Source organism: Aricia agestis, chromosome 15 (genome assembly GCF_905147365.1).
Source record: "Aricia agestis chromosome 15, ilAriAges1.1, whole genome shotgun sequence".
Taxonomy (NCBI): Eukaryota; Metazoa; Arthropoda; class Insecta; order Lepidoptera; family Lycaenidae; genus Aricia; species Aricia agestis.
In genome coordinates, this window is record NC_056420.1 from 13152004 (window position 1) to 13177292 (window position 25289).

The 25289-nt window shown below is 37.4% G+C and overlaps 1 protein-coding gene across 1 annotated transcript in view; it reads right to left on the bottom strand.

The window, feature by feature from the left end:
• Positions 1 to 583: 583 nt before the first annotated feature.
• LOC121734311 (cytochrome P450 6a22-like) overlaps positions 584 to 25289 on the bottom strand; it is a 28294-nt gene continuing 3588 nt past the window's right edge. The window contains exons 2-9 of the mRNA XM_042124841.1: positions 18338 to 18536; positions 15878 to 16144; positions 15431 to 15549; positions 14971 to 15069; positions 12168 to 12383; positions 10832 to 10977; positions 5077 to 5185; positions 584 to 1284 (exon numbers count right to left, since the gene is read on the bottom strand). Of these exons, the coding sequence (XP_041980775.1) occupies positions 830 to 1284; positions 5077 to 5185; positions 10832 to 10977; positions 12168 to 12383; positions 14971 to 15069; positions 15431 to 15549; positions 15878 to 16144; positions 18338 to 18536 (1610 nt within the window). The 3' untranslated portion in view covers positions 584 to 829. The remainder of the gene's footprint in view (positions 1285 to 5076; positions 5186 to 10831; positions 10978 to 12167; positions 12384 to 14970; positions 15070 to 15430; positions 15550 to 15877; positions 16145 to 18337; positions 18537 to 25289) is intronic.

Below are 25289 nucleotides of genomic sequence, written 5' to 3' on the forward strand. Positions count from 1 at the left end.
TTTCAATATGCAACTAAAGCCATCGAAATGGACCCTTAGATTGATTTAAGAGGTCCACTACGTTAAAAAAACTTGAGTGTCTCGAGTCCCGTCACAAAAGTGTGAGAAACGATAAATTATTCAGGCAAACTTTTTTTACGGACTCTTGTAGAAATAATAATAATATCTATGGACGCATCACACCACGTCAGTCTGGCCCCGTGGTAAGTACCTGAAGGACTTGTGTTACAGGTACCAGACAACGGAAATATATTTAATACTTTTAATTTTTATACTATACATATATTGCAGATTTTTATTATATGATAAACATATTTAATACACATCCATGACCCAGGAACTTTTTGAAATCTTTTTGTTCCGTCGGCGGGATTCGAACCCGCGACCCCCGGCTTGAGCTGCCAACGCGCTCACCACTGAGCGTAACTATTTAGTAATCTGTGACTGAGCCACAGAGGTCGTCGTCAAAGGAATGTAACATTCTTTTAATTAATGTGATGTGTACTTAGTTTAGCTTATGAGTGGCAAAACACTTTAATAATAAAACAGGTTTTTTACTTAACGATACGTTTAATCACAGAAACAATATTAAGAAAAAATCTATTCTACTTATGATAGACATTTTCTTTACAATTTCCCAAATATATTTTTTTGTTCTCATGCAATCATAATTTTTCAATTCAAATACATATTCTGTAGACATGTGCAGTAACACTTATAAAAAATATTGTGTTTTATACTCAGTACTCACTGCATTTTTGCGTTTTTCTACTCACTTTAAAAAATCAGTGCTTGGGGCTTCCACGGATATTCTATAAGTCTAAGTTTGTCATAATAAACTTAAAGTCACTCTCGAGTCAGCCGGATGTAAGGTCATTGGACAGCGAACGTCAGCTGCAAACGGCTCTCTGCGACTCGACTTAAGTCTAGATCTTGAGTGAGGCTGAGTACATGACTGTGTGTATGAGTGAGATTGAATACTCGACTCTCGTATAATGTACGGCTGTGATGCGTGAGTACATGACTTGAAGTCAGATTTAACGCTTGAGTTAGAGTGAGTATATGACTCGGAGTCAGATTTTACATTAGAGTTAGAATGAGTACATGACTCAGACTCAGACTTTCCGTAAAAGTGATTGCTTGAATCAAAGTCAGATTTATCATTTGAGTGAGTCCATGACTCTGAGTCAGAATTGTCCTGTCTCCCTGGCGCTGGACTTATCCTCACGTGTTGCAGTAGTTTCACGAGGCAGCATTTCATTTGGATTATAGCGAATCTTTTACCTGAAAACAATAAGCAATTGAATAAAAAAAATTATAGCCGAACATAGAAACTCAACATACTTGAATTTTATATAAAAAAATTAGAATAAAAAGAGAATTTTATATAAAAAAATAGTTAAATTTTTATTTTAATTACATACTTATATTATCTATTTATTTACACTGTGCTTATACTGTCTACAAGTTAAGTTGTTATTTTAATTGTCTAAAGTAATGTAATTGGGGTCACTCGTTTTAATTAACTGTAAATAAATAAATTAACGAAATAATTAATTAAACATTTTGGAAGTCGTTTAAAAATAATAATTCAAAAATATCTACATTCTACAAGCAAAAATGTAAAGTTACAAAAATTCGGACAGACAATTTTGTCGTGTTTATAGATATTATAGTAGGCATTACTAATCAAAATAAAAACGCTTCAATGCACATTATTAACTGCAAAACACATATTTAGTTTTTGTTGCTTTAAGCAAAATAATTATATTGTAAGTATATTACTTAACCTAATAAAACAAAAGTTTCGAAATATGCTTTGATAGCTCTAATCTAATTTAATGAAAATGATAAACACAAACTATCCAGCGGCCTGATGAACTATTATTACTAAGAACCACTCTCGGTCATGTTATCTTTCAAACAGAGAAACTAGACTAAAATTCAAAAGTTATAGGGATATTAGGGATTGCAATCCGGATACTTCGAAATCCGAAAAATCCGGATTTTCGGTTTTTTCGAATAGTTGGTAAAATTATAAAAAATAAGCTTTTACGTAGTAAGTATAAAATTAATTAAGATGTATTGTGTAGCGTCTGACATACGAATTCACATTTGTTTAAAGTCACAATCACAAATTTGCGCGCTCAATAGGTACCTATCTCAGTACTTCGTATGTCCAACATTGCATTGTTTAGTTATTTGGCGGTTGTAAATTGTGTAGTAACATTTTTAAATTTTATAAAGAACGTTATTTTTTAATATCTTATGACCTACCGTTTATTTTACCATACATTTTACCATTTAATAATATGACTGCAATCATGATAAATGTACAATAATTATTCTTTTAGGTATTGTCAGTATTGAATAAAAAGGTTTTCTATAAAATCTTCTGATTTGTGACTGTTTGTCTGATATAATAAAGGAAAAGGGTTTATAAAATATTAAAATGTTGATTTAATGTTTAAAGAATTATTTTAAGTTTTTACATTCTGTACAATAAGCCTATTGGGTCAAATTTATGCTGGACAAAGGTTCCCCTAGGATATTCCACTTATCTCGCTCCAACGTCACTGCTGATATATCTCCAAGGGAGAGTTTGCAACCGTGTGCTAGTCTGAGGTCTTTGCAATAAACGGTTGCTCACAAGAGCCAAGAGATGATAGTTAATAAAAATATATTCATCTTCTCTGACAGTCAAGCTGCACTTAGCACTGCAGCAGAAATTTCGTCAAATTGGTTCTAGATTGTGGTGATACGTAAAACATGCTGGAAGAGAAGAACAACTTCGACTAGCATGGGCCCCGGGTCACATTAATGTATTTAGGCTTAGAGCTGAGAATCTCATATATGATCCAGAAGCGGTCTGTGAAACATCTCCCATTGCTACAAAGCAAGTGCTCGAGGCATGATGTCGCAAACAAAAGAAAAGAGCAATGTAATTAGACTCCTGGTCTTGAACATTCTAAAGTACTAATTCCTGGCTTTTACAAAACTAACTATTAAAACTTATAGATAAGAATAAATATAAAAATCTTAATAATCATTCGTTATTAATATCGTTCACATAATAACTAGTATATCTAGCATTACGCCTTGCAGATTCTAGGAAAAGGGCCGAGACACCTTTTAACTTGTTTTGTTTTTACCTTGTTGACTATATTACTTTACTCAGCAGCTGTAGCTGCTGCAGCTCAGGCAGCTCAAACTCACCTTCTCTACTATAGAGGAAATTGGTGGCACCAATTCCAACCACATCGTTTAATTTATTCTATTGTGACTACTTAATCCTCATAAGGATTAAGTAGTCACAATAGATCCTCAGGAGTTTTGGTGACTTCAGGGCTACAGAGTACAGCAACCTGCCTTCAGAGGGAAAAAATGCCTCCAGGGCATCGAGCTATATTTTCCTAGGCCTAGGCAAGATACCCACTCTGTCGATATCCAGCCTAGATGCATGTGGATAACACGACCAGCCCAATGCTACTTTAGCCGCCGTCTTGACTCCTACGTCTGAGATTCTTGTTTGGACGAATTTTTTGTTTTGTCGAGAAGACTTACTTCCAACTTACTGCGATTCATTGCTCTTAGGCAGGCCCCAAGTTGGATTTTTGTAAATTAGTCAATGACCGAGTTTGCGCTCTGTTGGTTAGGACGAGTAAAATACACATGTCGACGAATCTGTGGTTCCCTGAGAGGGGTTTGTCTTCCTTCATCAGCTTCTTCATGGACTAGTTTCTCTGTATTTCCTTGTCTGTTATCAAAAGAAACTAACTGGCCCAAGTACGTCCACCTCGATCTTACATCTCGTGTCATTCATTTCATTTCAGGTCATTGATTGTGCATAAGGTAATTTTTATTATCTGTTTTCGTAGGAGCAAAAAGGGCTTAGTCGTCCATAAACCGGAAATTGTATAGGATTTTATTGTTAAGTGGAACTTATTCAAATATCTTTAAAAAATCAAGATATTTTTAAGTGGTTAATAACGTCTTAATTATCAGATACTGTTATTTTATTTTCTTACTTCATCACGCCCATGTGAAAATCACTAACTTAAGAAAAATGTTAATTGTTTTAAGACGTCTGATATTGCGCTTTTAAAATCAATGTTTAATAAAGAAGTAACAAGAAAATAACTCGCATTTAAAGCTTTAAATCAAAAATATTAGAAAAATTTCATAAAATCCGGATTATCCGGATAATCCGGATTTGAGCTTGTCAAAATCCAAGTTTTTTGCAATCCCTAGTTATAATAATTATGTATCTATACATTATATAATAAAATCGTAGAAAAGTCAATTCTGTACATTGAATATTTTTCAAAAATAATACTTGGGATGTGATCTACAAGCGATATGGAAGCCAAAAATATACTTTTTGGTATTTTTGTCTGTTTGTCTGTATGTACGTCCGGGATAAACTCAAAAATTTGCGGAGTGCTTTGGCACCGGTCATTTCTTGGGGGGGACTGCGCCCCTGCCCCCAAATCTCCCCCCTCCTGATTTTTTTTCAATAAGTTGCGGCGTTATATTTCTCCTTTTTTAAGAACAAAGTTAAACACTAAACTACTCCCCACGCGTGGCGTTTGTACTGCGTCCAATTTCTCCTTTTTAGGAACAAACTAAGCCATCTATACATATTATAATGAAATCGTAAGAGACTCAATTCTGTACATTGAATATTTTTGAAAAATATTACTTGGGACGTGATCTACTATGCTAACGCGGACGAAGTCGCGGGCAACAGCTAGTATACTTACATATAACTTTTGAAAAGCACATTTTTTTCAGACGCTGATATATACCGCGGCCGCACATGCGTTTATCGTCACGAAGCTTCGTGCTATGAGACGATACGATTGGACGTTACACGCAGGATACATCGTCCAATGGTATCGTCTCAAGCACGAAGCACTACGCATGTGCGGCCGCAGTAATAGACTAACATAATATACGAAAACTGGGCAGTTCTGGAAAATTTACATACATAGGCGTTAAATTGATAACCTCCTTTTTTTGAAGTTGAAAATGTTCTGCAATTGCGACTGCACCTACGTAACCTCTGATACTCACCGATGCAGTACCGAGGGCCCTCTCCGAAGGGCATGTAGACTCCGGGCGGGGGAGGGGGATTCCCCTCCGCCCACCGCTCAGGTATAAACGATGACGCGTTCTCGAAATACTGAAACAAAATACATAGATGAAACATATTTTATTCGGTATTTTTTTTTTAATATAAAACTAGACGTTCCGCGCGGCTTTGCCCGCGTAATTTTGGAATTTCACAGACAAATTAGCCCACAAAATAGTCTATAATCCTTCACGTGGTTTATTTTTCATCTGTGACTGTGAATAACATAAAAATTGGTCGAGTAGTTCGTGAGAATAGCCCTTTCCTCAGAATTCAGAACAAATTGTTCTGTATTCTGAGGCCCTTTTAAACTTTTCAAATAATTTTCCCCGTTTTTCCACATTTTCCTCTTTTTCTTCGCTCCAATTACATTGGCGTGATAAAATATAGCCTAGCCTATAGCCTTCCTCAATAAATGAGCTATCTAACACTAAAAGAATTGTTCAAATCGGACTAGTAGTTCCTGAGGTTAGCGCGTTCAAACAAACAAACTCTTCCGCTTTATAATATTAGTATAGATAAGGGGTCAAACGAGCAAACGGTTCACCTGAAATGCCTACCGTCGCCCATGGACACTCGCAACATCAGAAGAGCTGCAGGTGCGTTGCCGGGCTTCAGAGCTTTAACACTGGGTTACGCCGCTGCAGTCTACTCTTACTTAATATCGACTCACATTTCTATACTAGACTAGATGACGCCCGCGACTCCGTTTATCGCGCGAGAACCGTACATTATTCCGGGATAAAAAGTATCCTATGTCTTTTCCCGGGACTCAAAATATCTCCATACCAAATTTCAGCAAAATCGATTCAGCGGTTTGAGCCATATCCCATATCGTATTCCCATATCGTAAATTTTAACTTATTAGAATTTCGAATTCTGAAGTTATAATAATATACCGTTTATAAAAGAAAGTTCCATCAGTCTTGATAATGGCCGCTGCCCGCTTCGAAATATTTCTTCGTAATCTATACTTATAAAATTACATGTCCTGACTGACTGACTGACTGACTGATTCATCATCGCTGAGCGAAAACTGTAAAAGTTACAGCCACGAAATTTGGTGAGTAGGGTTGTTTTATTAAGTAGACACCCACTAAGAAGGAATTTTGAAAATTTTACCCCGAAGGGGGTGAAATAAGGGTTGAAAGTTTTAATGAAAGTCCGTCATTTCTTGAGTTAAAAACATGAAACTTTATTTTTGGGTTACTGTATTTAAGCGTTTTTGGAAACTCTACCCCCAAGGGGGTGAAATTGGGGTTGAAATTTTGAATGAAACTCTGTTATTTCTTGAGTTAGAAACATGAAATTTTATGTTTGGGTTACTGATTAAAAATGATTGGATACATGTTTAAGCGTTTCTGAAAATTCTACCCCCAAGGGGGTGAAATAAGGGTTGAAAGTTTTAATGAAAGTCCGTCATTTCTTGAGTTAAAAACATGAAACTTTATTTTTGGGTTACTGTATTTAAGCGTTTTTGGAAACTCTACCCCCAAGGGGGTGAAATTGGGGTTGAAATTTTGAATGAAACTCTGTTATTTCTTGAGTTAGAAACATGAAATTGTATGTTTGGGTTACTGATTTAAAATGATTGGATACATGTTTAAGCGTTTCTGAAAATTCTACCCCCAAGGGGGTGAAATTGGGGTTGAGAGTTTAAATGAAAGTCCGTCATTTCTTAAGTTAGAAACATGAAAGTTTATTTTTGGACTGCTGATTAAAAATGAATGGAAATTTGGTGAGTAGGGTTGTTTTATTAAGTAGACACCCACTAAGAAGGAATTTTGAAAATTTTACCCCGAAGGGGGTGAAATTGGAGTTGAAAGTTTGAATGAAAGTCCGTCATTTCTTGAGTTAGAAACATGAAACTTTATTTTTGTGCTACTGATTAAAAATGAATGGATACGTATTTAAGTGTTTCTGGTAATTCTACCCCCAAGGGGGTGAAATTGGGGTAGAAAGTTTCAATGAAAGTCCGTCATTTCTTGAGTTAGAAACATGAAAGTTTATTGACGTTTGCGTTTGACGTTTGCTTAAATAGGGTCCGTTTTTACCCTTTGTATAAGGAACCACAAAAACAAAAAGGAGAAAACTATCCATCTTTGTTATTATACTATGTTAACGCGGATGAAGTCGCGGGCAACAGCTAGTAATTATTATACAAACAATAGCTTTATAGGTAAAAGGGCCCAGTGAGCTTTGTAATAAATTTTACTATTTTATGGTTAACAGATGTTGATTGTTATGGTATAGTTGGATACGGTACCGTGAAGACTGACCTTTTGGATGCTAAAGTAAATAAAATGTATCTTATTCAAAATATCTTTTAATCCAGGAAGAGCGCTATGGCGTAAAAATCCGTTTTTATTGCGGTAATATTATTTTAATTATATAATATTAATTGGTTATCTATACTAATTAAAATGCAAAAGTGTGTCTGTCTGTTACCTCATCACGCCCAAAATACTGAACCGATTTTGCTAAAATTCAGTATGGAAATACTTTGAGTCCCAAAGGAAATACTTTTTATAGTAGTACTTATATCTCAATTCCTTTTTACTTTTTATACTTGGATTCTATGTCCAGTGTGTTCTGTTTGTTTTTGGTGCATTAAAGTATTTCAATTAATTTATTAATTCATTGTCGATTTATAAGATCTTTTAACATTGTAGGAGGATGTTAAGTTGAAATATTAGATGCTAGGCCCGATCCTATAGCACTCCGAATCTCGGTTCAGTTAGCGTTGACTCATTCGCATAGCTAACAAATCGTACATGAGTGAGGGCTGGACGATTGAAATTCAAGACGAATTGGGTTCCCCAGAAGCACTGAAAACCACCCGAATACTAATTCCTAGGTGTCACAGAGGTGGCGACTAATATACCGTTTGGAGTCGATTACAAAGCGCCTTTGAAAATGTCGCCACAAAGCATTCTACTGCACGCCACTCGCACAGTGAGAGCGGAGATATACGCAGCTATTTATAGCATGAAAAAAAAAACATTGCTAGAGAGTGAGTTTTCTTTCTGATAATAATAATTAATTATTTACTTATTTCCGAATCATCAAATGAATGGAAGTAGTGCGTTGATGTCTTTTATAGGGCGATTGATCGTATGTTAAGTCTGTACTCTGTAATCATATTTTGGTCTTGTACTATAATAATTTAACTTAATTTGTTGAAAATATTTTCACTGCGATAAATAATAATGACTTATAATATATTTATGATCACAAAACCAAGTATATTTACTCCACATATGCGAAAATTCATATTTCTGTCTTTGTATGTCAAATTACTTTTTCAACGTAAAAGGTAACAAAGAAACAATTCGGTCTACTAGACAATGTTTATTCAATTAATTATAATATTATAATCTAGCTTGTATCTAGTTTTAAGAGTTTCTTTTTAAGACGTACAGGACAACATCAGTGTGATATTATGAGGATACCACAGCGGCTAGAGAAATGAAAAAAAAGTACGTGTAATATCTATAGCTGTCTCCCTTACCTCAAGCCTATACCGCAGAACGCGATAGAGACAACTGCAGAAAATCCAGAAAATCAACGATTCGTTGTCCCCTGATTCCTTTTCCAAAACTTAACCGATTTAAGTACTTTTTTCATTAAAGATTAAAAAAAGGCTTGAGCTGTGTTCCTATGTTTTGCTTTTTTTGTATAATCTATCCAAATCTGTTTTCTGGACGTTTGAACACAGTGGAAAATCTGGCCATTTTTTTGGGTTTTTGAACGTTTATATCTTATTTAATAATTAAATTATGAAAAAAAAAAAAACATAGGGACATTGTATTAGTGGCCGTTGATATTCAGCAAAAAAATTATAACTCTACTAGCATTATCCAGGGAGGAAACAGGGGACAACGTTTGTATGGAAAAAATGGCGGTGTGGAATCCTCTTAAGTTTATAATATTATTAATATTTAGTATAACGCCTCCGTGGTCTAGTGGTATAGAGCGCGGCTCTTGACTCGGAGGTCGTGGGTTGGATTCCCGCGTTGGAAACATGTTATTTCCAAGTTTGGTTAGGACAGTGCAGGCTGATCACCTGATTGTCTGACAAGTAAGATGATCCATGCGTCGGATGGGCATGTAATGGGCTCTCGCCGGTCGTGTCGGTCTGCCGTCCCACTGGGTTATGAGAGTAAAGGAATAGAGAGTGCTCTTGTGTACTGCGCACACACTTGGGCACTATAAAATTACTCCTGCGTAGCTGGCCTGGTTTCAATGAAACCGGCCACCGTCACTGAAACCGGTGTGGGAGCTATTATTATAATATTAAGTATAATAATATAGCTCGGCAGTGGAGGCAGCCCTAAAATATCTTGGTCACAGTAAAAGCTTAGCAAGTATGCGAGCGTGTGGGGGGGCGGATGCAGTCACAAAATGTGCATACCTGTGATTCTTCGTACCGGGTAAGGGTAAGCGCATATTAGACGTAGTATTTTTACATCGTACGTGTTTACCACCACACCGTAGCTTAGGAAGAAAAATTAAAAAATCGATTACTTTATATTACTTTTTTCTGATGGGTTTCGTGTTTTATTTTTCACGTCATTTAAAAGTGTATGATTAATCATTAATAATGGCTTAAAACTTTTGTAATTTGTTGTGTTTATGTTAGTAAATAAAGAAGTGTCTCTTAGAAGAAACAAGATAAGTAAATTAAAAAAAATAAAACTCCGAAATCCTACAAATGGAAGAAGAAACAGACCTTAATGTTTTAAAGATCGCAAGTTTGCATCTGCCCTTAATTGATACTTTTGCATACAAGCGACTATAAAATGTTTGAATTTATTAACATTATTTATTTGCTTTGAACTTGCATACGACTTCTATGGTAAAAGAAAATTTAAAAATGCATCTATCTTATTTAATATGGCATTGTTGAGTTTAGAAAATATGGATTACATTGCTCCCAAAGTGATAATGCGTATAGAAATTTTCGTAATTTTTTGGCAACGGTCTATTTCCCGAGCGTCGGAAGACGTCGCTGCAAGCGCTGCACTATTTTAAACTTAACTTTAAGAAAAACAACGCTTGGACGTTACCATGGTAACGACTAACGCCGCTATGGCTTCCCGGGGAGTTAGCGACAGTGGACAGCCACCGGCTATATGATATTTACTTCTATTTCTTTTGAACAAGGTGCAAAATGCAAGTTTCATAGATTCGGGTGATTTCGTGATAACGACAATTAGCGAAGATTTCCATGCGCATTATTAATTTGGGAGTACTGTATCTTATATATTATTTTAAAACTACGGCTACTAGTATTTCGTGTCTGTAGGTTACTGTAATATTGCCTAACAAACGACGAGATGAGACGAAGCATTCAAAATTTTACTTATACAAGGTGTAACAAAATAAGTGATAATACTTGAGGGTTTGTATGTGTTCCTTATAGAGAGTTCACTGTGAAAGTAGCAGCGCTGAAAGACCAAATTTTTTTTTCACTTTTGTACGGGGAAACTCGTGACGTTCGGGCGCTTGCCCATACAAAAATGAAAAAGTGTTTTTGTTACACCCCGTATAAGTATGTGGTGTGTACTGCGCACACACTTGGGCACTATAAAATTACTCCTGCGTAGCTGGCTTGGTTTCAATGAAACCGGCCACCGTCACCGAAACTGGTGTGGGAGCTATTATTTATTATCATTATACATAATATCTAAATACCTGTTCGTCTCTATGCAGACCGAGCGTGGGGAAGATGACGAGGGTGTCCGGTTCTATGACGGTGTCGGTCTGTCCATCCGCGAGCGAGTACCGCCTCCGGCACTGCCGCTGTATCGCCGGGAACGGCGGGTACAGGCGGAGGGTTTCTGGAAGGAGAAGAAGAAGAGAATATGTAGGCTTAACTGCGAGATGACTATTTGTTTGTGTTAATTACTTGTGGACTGTATTAGACGTTAAGATGTAAAAATATAAGATATATAAAAAAGGTTATTACGTTGAATAAAAGAAACTGTTGCACCCCGGCCGGGGTGGTTTCATAGAAGAGAAGTGTCAACTGAAGCATAGATTACTAAGTTGAAGGAAGTCCGGTGTTGCCAGCCTTTCTGTGTTACATGACACGTCTTGACAGATGCTGGATTGCTTGTGTGTTTTGCCCGTTAAAAAAGGGAATGGTTATTTTAATAGCGCATTCGCGTACACTATTCATTATTAACTGAACCTTATTTGTCAAACTCTTTATGAAATCGAAATCTTCTAATATATAAAATTCTCGTGTCACTATGTTAGGCCGCGTACTCCTCCGAAACGGCTTTACTGATTTTAACCAAATTTTATATGCATATTCAGTGGGTCCGAGAATCGGCTACTGGGTACTTTTTATATTGATAAGTGCATTTGTTGAATAAATAATAATAAATTATTACAACTCGAGACTGACGGCGACCATTGTTTGTGCGACGGGATAGCGATGGAGGTTGCCATGGTGACATACTTATTTAATATAATATTATCTCTGAGTGCGTAAGCGTCAGAAGAAAAGAGTGCTTATAACTTTTTTTGAGCTAATGGTGGCTGGTAAAAGTTAAATAGATAATACACGCGATTTCTGAGTGTAGAATCCTCGAGACACTGGCTCACTAACACACCCAGTACCACTGCGGAGCGCACGTCTATCCACCGTCACTGTCACTATGCAACTGAGAGATATTGACTACTTGGCAGATGATTTATATAGACTGCATCCCTACTACTGGTGCTTATCAATGTTAAGTATCTACTATGTAGATACACTGCGCATACACTACACTGAGATTTTTAACTGACTTCCAAAAAGGAGGAGGTTATTTTTAAAGGTTTATCTTTTCATTAGCGTTGTTGATTGTTTATTTTTTGCGAGAAAAAATATAGTGAATAGATGAAGTAAAAAAACTCGGAAACTGGGCGTTAGCAGGCTCACTACGCGCGTGAAAATAGAATTACTTTTAATACCAAGTATCTTTCAACTTTCAAGAATCCCAAACATCGTCTGTTTGTAAAAAATAATTTCTTCATTTACCTTGTATAACCATTTCCATATAGGTAAGATCCTGTAGAGTCTCATACGTGATCATCCCCCCGTGCTTCTCCAGAACCTGGTGTATCTCGTCCCTCATCTTCCCCTGGACCTCCGGATGTTCAGCCAGCTCCAGGAACATGAAGGACAGGGTGGAGGAAGTGGTCTCGAAGCCCCCGAGGAAGATGATGAACGCGTTGGCTGATATTATCATGTCCGCTGGAAGAGGTAGTTTGGATGTGAATAAAATGTTTTAATGGCACGTTAATGTTTGGAAACAAGTCTGCTTTGTAAAATAGACTAAAATAAAGGTTTTATATTCTAAGCCACTAAGGCATAAAAACACAGGTATTATACAAAGGTGAGTTACAGTAACACAGACCACAATGTTTTGATTTTGTCTGTCAATTTACTTTCTAACGTGTACGGTATAGGGTAATTATAGTATTAGAGTTTTACGAGCTTTTGCCCGGGGCTTCGCCCGCGTTAAGAAGTATTATTATATACTAACTTTCATCCCCTATTTTAACCCCTTGGAGGTAGAATTGATCAAAATCCTTTCTTAGCGGATGCGTACGTCATAATATCTACCTGCATGCCAAATTTCAGCCCGATCGGTCCAGTGGTTTGGGCTGTGCGTTGATAGATCACCATGTCAGTCAGTCACCTTTGAGTTTTATATATATAGATTAGAGGCCACTGTGTGGATTTTTTCATTTGGAAGCAGCAAAAAGCAGCAATTTCTTTTCTTCAACGTAATAATTTTTATTTATCTTTTATTTTAAATCTAACTTCTAATACAGTCCACATAAACACAAACAGTGAAGGCTAGGCAGTTAATAAATAATCACAATTCTTTTAAAGGTGAAACAAAAGCGGAGAAATTTTAAGCTATCACATAGCTTTTATCGCGAGCTTTGAGCGCGGCGGCCGAATCAAGAAATTCCGTAACGAAAATAAACCTAACACCACCCATTCCGACCGGCACAGCGGTGCCGGTTATGCCGTTCCGCGTCTAACGTCGTTACAGTTCGGCAGACTTCGGTTCGGTGTTTGTGTGCGTGCGAATAGACGTATGCGAATTATAACAAATGCTATGCAATAGCTTTACTTTTTTTGGTAGTATTCCTAAGGTTGGGTCGCACCAACTAACTTTAAGTATAACTGTAACTTTAACTATAACTTCAACTACAATTCAAAATGTCAAATCTTTGGTTAAAGTTAAAAATGGACGCCATCACGACGCCATATTTAATCATAACCATAGAGCTCGACAAGGTTTTAAATGCACGTGGCGAAAAAAGGAACTAACGCTGTCATCATACAAAAACGACATTTTTGACAGTTCTCCTTTACCAGCAGCGCCCCCGCCCACGTTCATTTATAACCTTGTTGGACCAGCTTTCATCTGTCAATTTCTCCGGTTAAAGTTAAATTTAGCCTTAACTATAACCATAACTTTAACCTTAACTTTAACTTTAACCACGCCTGTGGTACACCGTGCAAGTTGCAACCCAACCTAAGTATGCACCTCCAGTAGAACCGACGCTGACGATGCAACACAACGAAACGATGTGGCCTCATTCTTTGTAGTAGCATGAAATTACATCTGTGATCTGTCTATGTCACCAATTAGTGTTAAAGTTACGAGCGATAAATTATGACTGAACTTTTACAACTTGGCGTATTTAAGAACTTGAAGTTTTTTAATTGGATGACTGAGAGAAATTGTGAGTCTCGCCCGATAGCCATGTAATAGGCATTAAGGAGTATGGACGTAGACGTATAGACGTATTATTATTGTTATTTTAAAACATTTTTTTTGTATTAAACCGAAAAATGTTGACCAATAATGCAAGAATAATCAATTTCCACCAAGAAATTAACGTACATTCATAATCCAATAATGAATAATGCATGATTTGCATTTATACGTGGGAGAGCCATGCTTCGGCACGAATGGGCCGGCTCGACCGGATAAATACCACGTTCTCACAGAAAACCGGCGTGAAACAGCGCTTGCGCTGTGTTTCGCCGAGTGAGTGAGTTTACCGGAGGCCCAATCCCCTAACCCCTACCCTATTCCCTTCCCTACCCTCAACTATTCCCTTCCCTTCCCTATCCTCCCCTATTACCCTATTCCCTCTTAAAAGGCCGGCAACGCACTTGCAGCTCTTCTGATGCTGCGAGTGTCCATGGGCGACGGAAGTTGCTTTTCATCAGGTGACCCGTTTGCTCGCTTGCCCCCTTATTTCATAAAAAAAAAAGTGACTGACATCTAAAAAACGTACGACTATAATTAGATATTATTATGGTCCATCATAAATCGAGATTTAAAAAATATTCAAAGCCACATAATATAACCTTTTTTAAAGTCAGTCGAAAAATAGTCAACTAGGACCCTTTTTAGGGTTCCGTAGTTTTGCGTTGTGGGAATGCGTTTACGCATCCCCAGGGCCTGGGGAGGACCACCGAGGTATGTGGGACTCCCCGGGGCGGACGCTCCTGAAGGTGGGACTACGGGAAACACGTGATACACGACCGCAGCCCCACCACCTCTGCCTCTTCAGGCTCAAGCCTCAACTCATGGACCCCGTTCCACATTACTCCACGAGTCGCGACGATGCGCTGGAACACCTAGCGCAACGTGGCCTATTGGGGACTCGATGTCACGGGCGACGGCAGCCCCATGCCGACGCCCCGAGCTCCCCTGCTATACGGGATGTCGTGACCATGTCTGGCCCTTGGTCTCCACCTCGGCCTTCTCCGAGAATACTCAACTAGGACCTAGGTTATAATTACTCACTGATTCTGACGTCATCTTTGTCAGGTACATTGTGGTTCCTCTCATCGCTCTGCAGCGCCATCATCATGTCGATGAAGTCTCCCCGCTTGTCGTGGACACCTGATAAAATAAAAACATTTGTAACAAAAGGACATGGGATACTTTTTGTGCCGGAAAAATGTACGGTTCCCGCGCGATAAACGAATTTTGGCGCAACGGAGTTGCAGGCATCATTTAGTTACAGAATAAAAGGGAATGTTTGTAAATATATTATGTTCGTCACTTCTCTGTTCTCCACGCAATACTACTGGATAGATTTTGACTGAAATGCTGTTTTAGCTTTGAATTAATACTCCATGACAAGACTCCTTTTCACCCCAAAAGTAAAGTATTCTCGTGAAATACCGTATATTGGAATAAATAGATTTTACCAATTTAAATTTTAATTAATTACACTAACTTAATATTATAGTGTTCTTACCATTTTGCCTCTCGCGAATAACATTTGCGACGATATTGTAGAAGAAGTCATGAGTCTTCTTTGGTATGATTCTGATCTTCATGAATATAGCAAACGCTGGCCAGAAGTAGTGTAAGGATCTGGAAATTAATTAAAATATATTAAAACAGTTGTACCATACATCGTGCGTTTTCAGAAATATGAATATCAGTCAAGAAAACATTTATATAATAAGACAAAAATTATAATTGTCCGTAAAACAACGAATAAAATCCCAGATAAAAACATAATACCATTAAAATTTTTAAAGGTCACACCGAAAAGAAACGAGGCACAGCGCTTTAAATCAAGCAGTTCGACGACATTTAACTTTGTCATCTTTTTATGCATAAAAAGGCGTCTCGTATCGTCTCGTCTCGCTGTGACTTTCAATACAACTAATTCGTGGTCCTTACGGGAATAACATACTTCTCTAGTACATTACGTAAAGTAAACTCATAGTAGGCGCGGAGGGCGACTGCGAATGGATCCTCTGGATTCTTCATCACATGGCTCTTGACTCCAAAGGCACATGGCACTATGGCATCAGCGGTATACCCACCAAACATCTCACCACATGATACCACTTTACCGACTTTGGGTGTTTCGTTCTCATTTAACAGTTTTCTCACTTGATTGATGAAGTCCATAGCTGTGTTGTCTACTAACGGCAGCATGCCTTTCAGCTTTATTGGTCTGGAAGAAATATCTGTCTTTTTAGTATAATACTGACAAGATTTTGTTAAGCGATCGAGGTTTTTTTATAATTATAAATGTGAAAGTGTGTCCGTCTGTTACCTCTTCACGCTCAAACCGCTGAACCGATTTCGCTGAAATTTAGTATGGAGATTCTTTGAGACCCGGGAAAGTATATAGGATACTTTTTATCCTGGAAAAATCTACGGTTCTCGCGCGATAAACAAATTTCTGAAACTAGTCCTAGAATAAAGAATATCATAGACATAGATGTAAGTAACAAGACATGTCATGTCGACTCGAAAGCATGACCAAAAACTTCAGGCATTTCGGTACTGCTTGGGAGTATTTTTTTATATTGTCGTTAATGGTATGATAATACTGACAGTATGAGTAATGGTATGACTTTTGATAAATTATGTAAATAGGTCAGAGGATGTCTGAAAAGTAACAACACTGGTAAAATTTTAATAGCATGGTTTTTAGCAAGATTAGCTCATCCAATTTTTATAAAAATACAACCATATTTCCGTAATTTCAGGAGCAAATCGAAGCCTGGAAAAGTCTGTATCGAAATAATCTACATATTTTATTGGAGACAAAAGAAAGCGGCTCACGTAATAAGAGGTAAACATATAAGTATTTGAACAAAGGGGCATATTTTATATGTTCCCAATAAATCTAACGTAAATACATATTTGAGTGAGCCCGCTGTTGATTTTTTCAATGAACGTTCGAGACGCGAAGACAAATATGAGAGAAAACAACTTTAATGTGAATTTGTATGCAGGGAGCGTCCCCGGGGGAAATAAAAAAATATTTTAGTTAAGCTTTTAAAGAGTTTCCCCGACCTGGCTTATTAGGAGTTTTATGCGTTTTGTGGAGTTTGCGTTGAAGTTAGGTTTTTTAGCTGGTTGGAGCTTTTCGCTTCTGACCTTAGGAATTATTGCCTTGAATATATAGATACTATTATCTATGGTCTTAAGAGTCCGGGTGCCATGGCAATTTCATACAAACGTAATACCAATATCATTTCCCACACGAGAATATTTACCATATTTGAGTGAAGAAATGATCTTGGTATTACGTACCTACGTATGAGAATTGCGATGGCACCCGGACTCTTAAGGAAACTTGTCAGATCTTTGGATTTACCTCACTATACCAACACTCGAGAGGGTGCAGGTTCGATCTCGGGTGAACAGTGCATGTGACTTTTTCAGATCTCAATTCTCAAATGTAATATGGAAGCTTATACAGTGAAGAAAAACATCGTGAGGAAACCTCATGGTTTAGACTTTAGACTGTATGGCTATTCATTCCTCTGGACTAAGCTGACTATATTGCGAATACCGGTACTATGGTAGTCGTTCGTACGACTTTAAATAACCTTTTCCAGGCATCACAGTACCTGAAAAGGGTTACTTCGTTCGGAGTATGGTGCATATTCCAAAATGCAAAGGCCTTAAAGGAATGATTGCGGTTTCGTGTGGCTCACGAAAACAGCACTAATTTAATAATTGTAAATTACGGCCAGGCAACCTGATTTGCCGGTTATGAATAAGTCATCGCCGAAAACAAAAAACTGCAGTGCTCAATTTGCGCAATGATAATGAAATGTCAAGCGATGTCCTCTATTTGATCTTTGAAGATGGATACAGATGAACTGATATTGTTGAAAAACGAAATAAACATGTAGATAAATGTCTATTCTGTGGAAGAAAAACAAGGGATTCTCTTACAATTTTACCCATATGATCAAATTCAACGAATGTGTTATATCCTTTAGCTCTGAAATAAGTATAGGCTTTAAAATATATTTAAGCATAGTTATACGTGGGAGAGCCATGCTTCGGCACGAATGGGCCGGCTCGACCGGAGAAATACCTCGTTCTCACAGAAAAACCGGCGTGAAACAGCGCTTGCGCTGTGTTTCGCCAAGTGAGTGAGTTTACCGGAGGCCTAATCCCCGACTCTATTCCCTTCCCTACTCTCCCCTATTCCCTTCCCTTCCCTATTACCCTATTCCCTCTTAAAAGGCCGGCAACGCACCTGCAGCTCTTCTGATGCTGCGAGTGTCCATGGGCGACGGAAGTTGCTTTCCATCAGGTGACCCGTTTGCTCGTTTGCCTCCTTATTTCATATAAAAAAAACACGAGAATTTTATTTATTAGATAATTTGCAAAAACTTACGAGAATATCGGCGAGATTTTCGACCTAAGCGCCTTCCATTCGTTCCCCCGCAGGTACAGCACGGATTCGGCCAGCGGATCCAGGCGCCTGTCGAACGAGAACCCTCGGTCTGTGAAGTGCTGGAAGTCGTTGATGCACATGCGCCGGATCACCTCCGGATCCGTCACCACCACGGTGCGGCGGTAGAACTGGTGGATACCTGGAATTACCGTGAACATCCGGTTTATATTGGTGAAGTATAGAAGAATATAATATTTCTGCTGAAGGTATGACATCTTAAGCAATGATGGAAAGGCCTGAAGATATTGCTAAAGTTATGGTGTTTAGCAATTACTGTAAGTGTATACAGAATGTACCATGTAATATAGAGTCCGCTGCAGTAGGTATAGAGTTCGCTGTGAAAGTCTCATCGCTAAAAGAGTGACTATTTTTTACTTTTGCATATATTTTTTTACGGGCAAATGGCCCACCATTTTTTGTTTTATGTCACCATCGAGGGCCATTTATGTATGTGTTCCTTGCATATTACTAACATAGTTTTTAGGTTTATTGTTTATTAACAAAATATGGGTTAAAAAGCCTGAAATAAACATATATTTTTTTATATTATGTGTGTGTATGTTCCTATCGTGTCTACTCTGCATGTACTTTACAGATAGTCGAAGTTTGCAGTGGACTCAGTCAACTGTGCAAAATTGACCAATAACGAGAAGACGTGCGTGAAGACTGAAGAAGTAACAGACAGACAAACAGACTCACTTTCGCATTTATAATATTAGTATGGATGGTGTTAATTGAAAAGGCGACAATGATTCGATATCGAGTAATCAAAGAACCCTGTCGTGTACATTTCTATGAAACAAAAAACATTTGCTAATATTGCAACTGTATCTTCAACTTAAGGGCGCTATCACATTTTGTCACAAATATCAGTGATTTTCAGGTACCATTTTAAAGAGATAGGAGTCACACTGCGAGGATATTTTGGTTTCAAATGAAAGATAATATACAGTGTGTAACAAAAATAAGTGATAATACTTTAGGGTGTGTACGTGTTCCTTGTAGAGAGTTCACTGTGAAAGTAGTAGCTCTGAAAGACGAAAAATTTTTTTCACTTTTGTATGGGCAAGGGCCCGAGCGTCACGATTTTCCCCATACAAAAGTGAAAAAAATTTTTGGTCTTTCAGCGCTGCTACTTTCACAGTGAACTCTCTACAAGGAACACGTACACACCCTAAAGTATTATCACTTATTTTTGTTACATTCTGTATTCATCTCCACGTCTACACCATAAAAAAATTATAGTCGCATACAAAATTTTTACATAAATACGTTTTAACCATCACAATAATCGCAAAAGATTTAAAAAATTCGATTAGGTACCATTATAGCTAAATACACTGAACTAAGGAAAATAAATATACAAAAAAATTGTTCTTTATTTAGTCCCCTGTACGAATAGCTAAATATTTTATATAAAAATAAATAACATTTCTATTTATAAGAAAAATAAGAAACGCTCTCAAATTTCTTCATACATTTTCGCCCTATCAAGAACGCGGCGAGCGTCGTAACCGCCACTGTACAAGGCGCGCTGGAGTCGATATACGTACTGACCTGCTAATTTTTGTAATATTTTTTGTGAAAGCGTCCGTAATGGCACATAAGGTACGTACTTATTTTAGGTTTATCCCACACCTATCGGTATCTTTCATAACACCTAGAATTGGTGACAATACCGCAGACGCTGAAATAATACGGAGAGAGTTACGTAAACACCTCAGTACTAATGGATAGAATAACATACCTACACAAAGTTTGTCTTGTGTAAACTATAGTCTACTAGCTGTTTGACCGAGCTTTGCTCGGTATTCGATAAAACACGAATAAAATGACATTTTCTAAAAATTATTCCTAGCTAGGTCGATTTATCGCCCCTGAAACCCCCTATATACTAAATTTAATGAAAATCGTTGGAGCCGATTCCGAGATTCCAATTATATATTATATACAAGAATTGCTCGTTTAAAGATATAAGATTAGCGTTAAGATAGTAAGGGTGGGTTGCACCAACTTACTTTAACTATAACTATAACTTTAACTACAATGCAAAATGGCAAATCTGTGGTTAAAGTCAAAAATGGACGCCATATTTAACCATAACCATAGAGCTCGACAAGGCTTTAAATGCACGTGGCGAAAAAAGGAACTAACGCTGTCATCATACAAAAACGTCATTTTTGACAGTTCTCCTTTACCAGCAGCGCCCCGGCCCACGTTCATTTAAAGCCTTGTCGGACCAGCAACGTCTTCTGTCAAATTCTGTGGTCAAAGTTGAGGTTAAAGTTAAATTAGCCTTAACTAAAACCATAACTTTGACAATTGACCATAACTTTAACTTTAACCACGCCTCTGGTGCCCTTAAACACAAAAAGCAAAATAAGATTTTGATGCATCCAATATAGTGTACTCCACTTCTACGTGACACATAATAAGACAAGCTCAAGCTCACACACATAGATCTGCTCATGTCTGTGCTCAAGCTGCTTAAGTTCGACAAGCGGTTAGGCTTGAGTCTGCCAAGGTAACATGCATTCAAGATACATGGTTATGTTTTTGAACAAAAATACTTCTCTTTCTTATTTCATTACCCGACAAGGGTAAAAAACTTGAGAGGTGTCAAGAGACACCCGAATGGAACGAAGTTATTTCTTATGTTCAAAAAACCTGTTTACATATACACTAAAAAAAATATTAAAAAACGCCATCTATTGACGCACAGGAATACTACCAACGCCCTCTGCCCCTACCATGCAGGTACTAATAAAAAAGTGTCGAGGTCAAATATCGTTCTGTCTAGCCTCTTTTAACGAACGCGCGATAAGGAACTTTGTTCCAAATGTCAAAATTAACCCATGACAAAGGAGTTATATTGTGTACCTCCATGGTATTTTTTTGTGTTCAGGGCGAGCGAAACGAGCCCTAGTATAATATTCCACAACCTCAGCACTTTTGTGGTTTTTCACTTTACGGAAAAATAATCAAGCCTATTGATTTGTGCTTTAATATAGTAATTTTTATTTATATGTAGATTTGCTATCATCGTGGGAGAGCCATGCTTCGGCACGAATGGGCCGGCTCGAGCGGAGAAATACCACGTTCTCACAGAAAACCAGCGTGAAACAGTGCTTGCGCTGTGTTTCGCCGAGTGAGAGAGTTTATCGGAGGCCCAATCCCCTACCCTATTCCCTTCCCTACCCTCCCCTATTCCCATCCCTCCCCTATTCCCATCCCTCCCCTATTCCCATCTTCGGGATTTGGTCCACACATGAATCAGCATTGCTCGATAGTTTTATTCTAAATCGATATATTTAATTCCTTCGAGCCGACTCGATGCGAGCCTTCTAAGTTCTAGCGGCTCGATGCGTGCCTTCGAGCTGTGAGTTTTGCGGTCCACACAGTAATTATTACTCGATTTGGTGTAAAACTATCGAGCAAAACCGCATGTGAGTACTTAGCATAAGGCTGGATTTATATGCGGAGGCGCAAACGCACAGTTTTGCCGCTACACCGCGCGATCATAAGCAAATTGTTCATTAATTTGTATTATGCATGCTTCTATGTTAATAACTGCGAATTCGTGCGAATTCTGTCGCAGTCTTGTGTGACGCAGTTTTGTGTAGGAGCAACTTATATTGATGCGGCATAATCTCTCTCTTAATTTATGACAAAAAATCGTCAACGTCGATAATTTATATCGACGTTGACGAGTCGAAGTTTTTTTTTCCTTCCATTCGAATAATTTACATTTTAATATTTGTCATTCAAAAATGTAAAATATGAGTGTTTTTGAATGCATCAACAAGTAGCACCTCGTTTTGTTTTGATGCTGCCTTTTAGCCAGAGTTTTTCAACCTCTGTTTGCGACATTATGAGTTGTGACCCTTATATTATTTTATTTGTATCATATTGTATGTATGTTTATGATTTTTTTGTTAAAGGCTCTACAAACTAAGTGATAATACTTACTTTAGGGTATGTATGTGTCTCTTTATATATAGTTCAATGTGAAAATAGCAGCTCTGAAAAACACTGCTAACAAGGAAAGTAAAAAGTACTACGTACAATGGGCGCCGGCAGAAATAATTTCCAAGGGGTGCAGATTTTAGTTTTCTTTCTTTTCGTTTCCGATCAACAGCGACATGTCTATTTACGTTAACAGAATATATTTACCGCCGATACATTACGAACTATCTGTGTACGGCATGGTAACAGGGTTATTTTTTTTAAACGTACTTTGGCCCACCACTGTGCACTGTATCTCCTGTGTCGCCAGGATCGACAGCGGTATCCAACCACGAAAACCCTTTGATATGATCTCAGGGAGCCCAAGGGACATGCTAAAGCTGTCCCGAAAGAATTAGAATTCTTCCTACTCCTCCTATTTTCTTCTAATTATTTTCGTTGGTAATAGGGTTACAAAAAACTAGGCCTTTACATCCGTTGTGGTGTATTTTTTCAGAGCGAAGTAACCACTCCTCAAATACTGTAGTACCTGGGACAAGATTTTTAAATGTCCGTATAGTTGCCCAAGCGCATACGGCATTCTCGCATCATAGTCGGCCTAGTCCAGAGGAAAGAACTTGACTAGTTCTTTCCTCTGGACTAGGCCGATATATACGTCTGGGACCAACTATGTGCGGGTTTCCTTACGATGTTTTCCTTCACCGTACGAGCGTCCGTATTATGTACTTGAGATCAGAAAATGTCTCATAGGTACACGCCTCCACCCGGGTTCGAACCTGCAACCTCTAGGAGTGCGAACCGAAGGTCTGCCCATTAGGCCACGCTGGACGCTCTGAATAGGGTTACAGACGGCTTTTTATTTCAATAATTCCTGTTGATTCCGAGATTCCCAAGGGGTGGAAGTGCACCACCTGGCACCCACTGCTAGCGCCTATGCTACGTACAATACTAGATATTATAATGTATGATCTTGACCCTAAAGATTTTGTCTGTATAAGCTATTGTACAATCTATATATATATATATATATATATATATATATATATATATATATATATATATATATATATATATATATATATATATATATATATATATATATATATATATATATATATATATATATATATATATATATATATATATATATATATATATATATATATATATATATATATATATATCGACCTATGCAAAGAACAAAGTTTTATTTGAAAATATTACCAAAGTATTTTTATTGCATTTTTTACGGTCAACGGACCTCTACATTTCACAAAAAAAATGAAAATTTAAAAATGTTACGTAGTTCCAAAGATAGCAGTCGAACAAAATCCTATTTAGTTTGGCTGTCCGAAAAACAACGTCCCAGCTCCATATGTGTCGTTAACCTCTGTCCGGTGCGGCGCGAACGCAGCGCGCGGGGTGGGGGACATCGATAGTTGTGAGCATGTTCTATGGAGAGAAGGACGCGCGCACGCTTCTGCGAAAATTAGCTGCTTACGCATTTATAACTATATTTAATTATTTATAATGAAACCAACACGCTCGAAACGCATGCTAAATATGCTATTTAACTCGCTTAATGATAATATTAACCGTGTTACGACAAACTCCGCTGGGATAAATAATGGAGAAATCAATATTCCTGGTAAGTAAATTAAACTTTAGTTATTTAGATTAATAGTTGAATTACATACATATATATTGATTATTCTAAAAAAAAAATTGTGATATTTCTTGCATAGATATTTTTTAAATCCAAAATAGTCAGATGCACGGTTCCATATTCAAATAGAACTTTTTTCTATGGAAATATTAGCTTTTATTGAAAAGCATAAAAAAAGAAAATTTCAATTCATTCAGTCTTTAAAAAATTATATTAAATAACATGATAATCAATAACTTTTGTGTATTTTTATATGCTTGTTACTTTATTAGTCGGAAGTTATGTATTAAATATGGGGGCTATATGCAAATGTTACTTTGTTTGAGGGAACTCGTTTTAAAATCGAGAGGTCTATTTGTAAATGAAATCTTGTTCTTGGTTATTATATTAAGATAAGCCTTTGTTCTACTTAAAAACTGTTTAAATCTCAATAAATATTTATATTTTTATATGAAATATTAATATGCAAAAATCTATATCCATTTGCACTTTTTTGTTGTGTTATTTGTAACGATGTTTTATTTTCATACATTTTTGTTTTCAGAAAATGATCCTGAAGCTGCTTCAACGTCGTGTCATCAAGCACGGTCATTTTCTGTTTCACCACTACCGCAGGGGGCTGAAAATATCGATCAAGAGATGCCTGAGGTATGGAACGACGTATTTGGCATACCTGATGGAATAATTCAAGAAAATCAACTATCTTCACTAGGACCTGCATGTAATACTGAAGTACCAACTAGCCCAATACCGCTTTATGATAAAGTTGCGAACCCATTAAATGACCAGATATTCCCATCAACGGCAACACCTGCAATAATAATTAACGACCCAATAACACCATTAACATTCGATGCACCATCCAGCTTTGAAAATTCACCCGTTGTTAGTTTTCGAGATATACTATCTGTTACAACAACGAATGTTATGACTCCTATACCTTCTCCGTTAAATAATCATATTAATTGTAATGACACTTTTTGCGCTGTCCATGATGACGACCACTGGACACAGTCACCATCAAGTGCTCGTACATATGGTTTACCAAACAGTAATGAGGAATACCCTGCTACACCTGCTACATCTGCTACACCTAAAAAAAATGTAAGAAACGTTTACGCCGCAAATCTGACTGGTCAGACGTTAAGCGAAAATGCCTAAAAAATAATGGTAAGAAGCATGTGACCAAAAGAGGTAAAGTAGTTGATGATAAAATCTTGGGAGCTCCATGTCACTGTCGGTATCGCTGTTTTGAAAAAA